Consider the following 7500-nt stretch of genomic DNA (forward strand, 5'->3'; position numbering starts at 1 on the left):
TGAAGTGGGATGGAAACTAATGCTGGAGACTAGACAGCAGTTTATATGCCTGTACCTTTTTATATGTATGTGTGTGCACATCTACGAACGACAAGGTCTGGGCGAAATACAGCAAACCGACAGCTTGCTCACGCTTAAGATATGCCTTGTAAAATTGTACAACTACAAGCGAGAAACCAACAACACTAATTCCTCATGTGTACATTGAATCACACACAAATCCAGTGTGAGCTATACAAAAATGCACATACAGGTAGGTGCGATTCGATTCTGGTGCATTATAACCATATATACGACGCATAAGAGCAGTCTAAAAAATACAAATAAAGAGGACACTCAGACTATGCAGTTATTTGAGTCAATAATACCAACTTGCTAAAGTATGACAACAGAAGCATAAAAAAAACACATGAATACACCCAGGATTTGCCTGCCTCGCATAGAGCAAGAATCTCTCAAGGTCTATGCCCTGTTTACTAGAAATTACTAATGAGAGTAACAGAGCAGTGTTGTTTTTTTCAGATGACACATTAAATAGAGAAAAATAGAGGGTAGCCTGTACATTTTTACTGCAGTACGGTATGGGGCTGGAATGCCCACACCTTGGTATATAAGCATCCTCCTGGTCTAACATCAAACAGAGAATGCTGAGCAGATACTTGTGGAGTTGTGTGAGATGCTGTGACACCCACCTGCAGCTCCGTCTGAAAGAAGAACTTCTGTGGACACTGGGAGCAGTCATATATTTTATCCTCTTGACCATGGGCTGAGAAAATATGGTGCTGGAGCTTATTCGCTTGAACAAATACTGCGGAGAGAAGAGAGACGAGGAGATGGTATCAGTCAGAGGAAGAGTGCTTTCTTCCATCTACAAATTACAGCAATGCAATTTGATGAGACACGTGCATACACATACTGTACATACACACATAATCACACGCAACGAACACACACACACACACGCGCACGCACACACACACACACACACACTAGGGGTGGTACGGTTCACAAAATTCACGGTTCGATTCATATCACGGTGTCAAGGTCACGGTTTTCGGTTTTCTACGGTTCTTTTTTTTAGTTCATGATAAATGGTGCACTGAGAATATTAAACAATATTTAAATAACTGCAGTTATAAAGTGATGATGCGCAAGTTGAATTTGACCTTTTGCATGCGTCTGAGAACTGCCTCTTGTGCTAACCTGCACTTGCACTTAAACTGTGCGCTGTCTGAGCGTTCCAAATGCCCTCTTTCAATTGGCTAATAGAATCGAACTTATCACTAAATATCCTACATATGGTTTGTATAGGCTTATAATGTGAAAATGGTGTGATTTTAATTGTGTCATCCTCTGATTGGTCTTATACGCTAATGTTTTAATCAGAGAGACTGGATAAGATACTCCAAGAATCTCTGTTTTACATATTTTTCTGGGCAGTACATGAATTGCGGTTTGCGACGGATTGCACGGTTCGGTTCGGTATGTGTGTGAATTGTAAGTTTACAGTTTCGGTTTTCGGTGCGGTTTGTGCCATCCCTAACACGCACACACAAAGAATTACAGAGATCGACTAATTTGGACGGAGGATGCCTTTGATAAATGCTCCTCCGCAAACACTGTGAAGTGCCTCGTAACCCCGTTTGATGTGGCTCAAATCCTACATGCTTATCAAAGGCTTGTTTGCTATCTTAATTGCCAACGGTGCCTGAGGACCGAGCCGAGCGGCACTGTAGATGGCAGGGACTGGGGACGCGGATGGGGCTGCTGCCCCCATCCCCCATCCTCCATCCCCCAGCCTCCATCCTCCATCACAGCGCTCCTCCATACTGTAGTGCAGTGGTTCTTAACCTTTTTCCTTGAAGCACCCCCTAGCCTGTGCCCAAGACAAGCCGCGCACCCCCAATCCAAACGTCTTTACATGTATACGCACTAAAAAGTGATTTAAGTGAATAATTACAATGATTCTTGCTTTAGACATAAACATTACTTTAATGACTTTATCATTAGGTCCAAAACATGTTAAAATTTGATTTGGTCCAATTATGATGTTTGGAATCAGAATTTTGGTCACAATCTGAACACAAACAAAATTCCACGCATCCCCTGAAATCTCTGGTGCACCCCCAGGGGGTGCCCGCACCCCAGGTTAAGAATCACTGCTGTAGTGTAGGGAGTATGGAGAGAGGGATGACTCTCCTCCTCAGGAAGAAAGCAGGCCTGCTCAAGAGCTTGAGACTCGCTTTACAGAAAATGGTCAAAACGGGACCAAAGGAATAATAATAATAATCATAAAATTTAATAATAATAATAATAATAATAATAATAATAATAATAAAAGTGAAATCCAAAACGAAAACAATGACAAATGCCACCAAGCGTGAGCCCAAATCTGGGCCACTGAGTGCGTAACTCGGGCTGTGATGTCGCGTCCAACTTGGTGTTCCAAAAATAACCCCTCAGGCCCCCCAGCACCACCAACCCCTTCCCCACTCCCCCACTAATTTCAGCGCCACACGTTTGACTTCCACTTTGTACCGTCTTTCAGCAGTCTGTTCATCTGACCCAAGTGGTCAGCCATGCAGCTCGGCGTGGCCGGCCCACCGTACTGAACTGTGCCGCACTGTACTGCACTGTACTGCATGCCTAATGCTGGTGAAGGAGAGGGGACCACATGCTTTATTTAGGGCCCCCGCAGCCACTATGGGGACAGCCAGCCAGAAAAATAAACAAGTGCAAAAATTGGCATTGCCTCCACTGGAAGGAAGGATGGAGGCAGGAGAAGAAGAAGAGGAAGAAAAAAAAATCATAGCGCTCCATTAGCCCACACTGCTAATTATATTGACAATATAAATATTCATGCAAGACGCACTATTTATTTATGCGCACCCAGAATACAAGTCACAGTAAAGCACAGGCACACTTTGGGCTGGCACTTAAAATACATACTGTATCGCTGTGCTTTAATTAAGCGATAGTCCACAGTGGTAAATGTGTGTGTGTGTGTGTGTGCGTGTGTATGCATGCGTGTTTACTTGTGCGTGTGTGCCTGTATCTGTAAATGCATGTGTGTGTCTGCGTGTGCGTGCATGAGTGTGTGTACTTTAATTCTCAAAGGAACACTTCAAACATGCCGTTTGTTATCCTAGACCCATGTGTTTAAGGACGACTGTTTAGCGAGTGCGGGAGAGAGAAGAGAGAGAGAGAGAGAAAAAAATGTGTCTAGTCTCTGAGGCCTGGATGTGCTGGAAAAGTTAGCAATCTGGGGTTCATTAGAATATCTTTCGGGCTGAAAACAACTTTTTTCCCTCGTATGTGTGCGCTCTGGGGACAGGGGGGTGTCAGCTGGGCAGGGTGAGGGGTGAGGTGAGGCGGGGTGGTGGGACTGGAGATTAAAGGTGATGGAGCTCTGTGAAAAAAAGAGCTCTTTTATGCATTTGTTGCCTTCACTTAGAACCCCCACACCCACCACTCACTCACTCACTAACCACCACCTCACTCACATGCGCGCACGGGGACACACACGCACGAACACACACACACACGTGCGAACACATGCGCACACACGTACACACACACACACACACACACACACACACACACACACACACACACACACACACACACACACACACATGTACACGCACACGCACACACACACCCCGCCAGCCTGTGCCTCTCCCCCAACCCCCCACCCACCTACCCCGATGGGAGCTAGCCTTGGCTACATTAGCATGGGCCGCACCTGGGGGAGTCACGTTTAATTATGAGGAGGCACGAGCTGCAGGCACGCTCACCCGACAGCGGGTGGAGACGCGGGGAGACAGGCATCTGCTGACCTGCCTGCGCCTGGGAGTGGAGAGACGCTACCAGGGAAGCCGACAGGGGAGGAGGGGGGACAACGGGGACAGTTGTCCCCGGCCCCGGGAGAGAGGGGGCCCAAAATTGTGCTTCCATTACATTGGATGTATTGAATAGGGGGCCTTTTCAGATGATTTTTGTCCTGGGTCTGGCAAAAGCTGGCAGCAGCCCTGGATGATAACCGTGCACCGCACCTACGGTAGGCTTGCCTGCTGCTGCGACTGCCGCCTTCCACTGTGCGGAAAGCCTGCCTTTGAGTACCAGGCGGATGCCATCAACCCAATTAAATTACGGTGTTGGTGACATGTTTATATGTATTTTTTTTGTACTGTAGTATTTTTGTGCACTTATGATGGTGGTGCTTAGCGTACAGTGCAAAAACCCTATTTCAAAAAAAGCTATTTCAGTTAAAACAACTGTGGTAATAAGGTGGAAAGAGGAAGAAAAAAAAACCAATCATGTTCCCTTTCTATATGCCCTTGTCGCGTGCTATGCTATGCTACGCTATGTGTGTCCTTATGAGAGCGCCGTAGCCCAAAGCGTGTCATGTCTGTTTACAGTCCCGCGGAATCACCACCCTTGGAATTATGTGACATAAATATTAAACAGTGGCTGGGCTGCTGAAAGCGTTGTAGGCGCGGTGCCAAAACAACACCTTAATAATGGGAGCAGCCAGCCTGCAGGCTAACATCTCCATCAGATTCATACAGCCATGTAATCATGTCACTGGGCCCTGTAACAATATGCAACACGTGAGCCTGGCTCATCGCTCTCATCCCTCGTCTGTGGGACTCTATTCGTTCATGTCTAACCATCCTGCGTGTGGTATACTGTATTATGGTACCTGGGCGTGACCTGAGATTGGAAGACACAATATTTGTTTCATGCAACGTCATCTGCATTACAAAAAAATCCACCATTTACACTTACACTGGGTGAAAACGGTAAACGGTTTCTAGTTTTAAAGCTGCATGTGTATATTGAGTGAGTGCCTTTTTTCGTGATAGCAACACTGTGTGTATATACTATGCAGTGTTGAGAAAAACTTGGAGCAGCCCACGCGTCTTTTATCCCGGGCTCTTTTGTGCCCGTGTAAACCCTGCTAGTCCAAATCACTCGCTGCACCTTGGCTGCTGCACCACCAAGGGCTCCTGGGGCTGCTCGCTGCAGGCTCCCCCACTTCTGACACCTGTCAAACCAGCCCTGAGAGACAAGCGCTCTCTGTCATCTTCCAGGGGCTCTTGGACCTCTCTTCAACTCCACTTTCCCCCCATTGTTTCCCCCCCACTCGCTCCTCTCCTCTTACCTCTACCTCTCTTCTATTCTCACTTCCTCCTCCTCCTCCTCCTCCTCCTCCTCCTCCTCTCCTCCCCACTTTCCTCCGCCAATGTTCCTCCTTCCTTTGGCACAGTCTTCTGTGCTAGCCTACTTTGCCTGTGTGGATTGCTAACCTTCTTTCTCTCAGCAGTCGGGGTGGCTTTGGCCAGTCTCTGAAACGAATGTGGTCACTCAGGGCTCGAGTGTGTGTGTTTTGAACAACGTTTCAAAGAAACACATCGAGAAGACAAAAGAAAAAAAAATACATGGAAGGAGAAAAAACAATTGAACATTTTTCATAGTTGCATCTCAGGGATGGTGGGGTGGGCTAAGGGTAGGATTTGTATCCGTTCCAAGCAGAGTGAGTGTTGGTGGTGGCGAGGCAGGGCATTGTGAGATGAAGAAAACACACAGAGGACAAAGCAGGGCCTGCAGTCTCTGGAGTGTTTGACGATAATCTGCAGCACACCCTCAATCTCCTCCATCTAAGATCCCCTGTATCTGCACTGCAGAGACTGTCCTCAGGGTGTTCCTCGCTCTCCTTTCCTCCATCCCTCCCTCCCTCCATTCCCCTCCTTCTCCCCTTCTTTCATCGATCAATATGAATAAAAAAGAAAAAAAGGGAAAGGGGTAAGGAGAACTGCCTACCCACCATGTCTTACACATAAAGACAGTGAGTAATAAAAAAGGAAAGCAGGCATTTGGTAGGTAATATGCGCAACCCTATCATGGGTCAGTAGTATAGCGTGAGGCAGGCGACCGGAGAGGAGTGCAAGATTGCTGGTTGCCAAAACAGCAGTGAGAAGAGAGTTACAAAATTGACAGGTATACAGCATAACATCGGTGGGGGGTCTGCAGCAGCACTGACAGCACCTGACAGACAGACACAAAGACGGATGGGAGACTGGCCTATCGATTATGGGATTTGAAAAGCTTAAAGAGAGCACAGCCAAAGTCCTGACAAGCGAGGAAATAAAAAGACATAAAAAAACTGAAAACTGTGAAAGAGAAAGAAAATAAAAACATGCTGAAATGGCAGAAAGTGAGCCAAGTTTGACATCTAAAGTATGAAAAAAGTGAAGGCCATGTTTTTTTTCTTCTTTTCTCGAAATGGAGAGAGGTACTCACAAAGAAATAAAAGCATGGTGACCTTTCAATGCAACCCGGGGAAGGCAACAGTGCTGTGTAAGTGGGCATAGCTAAAAATCCAAGGCACCCCTGTTTAGACTACTTTTGAAAGAGACTAAGAGCTATGGCACTGACTGTCCACTAAAAAAAAAATCCGGCAATGACAAATCTTTAAGCGTGGCTGATGGAGAAGTGAAGCTAACAGCTTTTCAGATTTCATTATCCAGATATTTAACCCCGATGACACGCGAGGAGGCGAGCAATACCCTCCAGAGGAGACGCCGGCTCCCCTCACCTCCATGTGAGGAGACTGATGAGATCATTACCACCAACATCCACAATTAGCACATCCCCTTTTATTTCTACCTCTCTTTTGCTCCCTCTCTCTCTCTCTCTCTCTCTCTCTCTCTCTCTCTCTCTCTCTCTCTCTCTCTCTCTCTCTCTCTCTCTCTCTCGCCATTTAATTCTTCCTGTCTTTCACTCTCTATACATCTTTCTGCCTCTCTTCCCCCCCCCTCTTTGTCTCTCTCGAATTCTGTCCTCTCTCTCTCTCTCTCTCTCTCCTTCTCTCTCTCTCTCTCTCTCCTTCTCTCTCTCTCTCTGCTGTGAATACTTTCCTCTAGCTATCCATTTGGAAGGGATTGCAGTAGAAAACAGGCAAATTACAACAGTGGGTGCCCACTGTGGTCTAGAAACCCGACTTCCTCTGCTGCCTGGCTACATTTAGCACAAGCATCAACCATACCAGATGAATGGCCAAGTGACACATGAATAACCACGATCTGACACTTCTGGGTAAAGGTGTTGTATGCCAAGTAGAGCTGAACAGTGCTATGTGTTGTTGTTAGCTAGGGCACCCAGTACATTTCATGAGGCAATTATAGTAGCATTTTATGGCATGAATAGGTACCTTACCCTTACATATACATAAACAATTATATATAATTATATTATACAGATTTTTACGCACACACGCACAAACACACACACGCACACACGCAAACACACACACACGCACAAACACACACACACGCACAAACACACACACACGCACAAACACACACACACGCACACACACACACACACACACACACACACACACACACACACACACACACACACACACACACACACACACACACACACACACACACACACACACACACACACACGCTCGCGCGCACACACAAACGC

General features: G+C 46.5%; 1 protein-coding gene across 4 annotated transcripts in view; it reads right to left on the reverse strand.

Moving 5' to 3' along the window:
* Positions 1-7500, reverse strand: part of LOC134465600 (zinc finger protein 521) — a 133144-nt gene that overhangs the window by 19525 nt on the left and 106119 nt on the right. For all 4 annotated transcript variants that reach the window (XM_063219354.1, XM_063219353.1, XM_063219352.1 and 1 more), the window contains exon 7: positions 693-808. In XM_063219354.1, coding sequence (XP_063075424.1) covers positions 693-808 — 116 coding nt within the window. The remainder of the gene's footprint in view (positions 1-692; positions 809-7500) is intronic.

This window comes from Engraulis encrasicolus, chromosome 16, assembly GCF_034702125.1.
Source record: "Engraulis encrasicolus isolate BLACKSEA-1 chromosome 16, IST_EnEncr_1.0, whole genome shotgun sequence".
In the NCBI taxonomy this organism is placed as follows: Eukaryota; Metazoa; Chordata; class Actinopteri; order Clupeiformes; family Engraulidae; genus Engraulis; species Engraulis encrasicolus.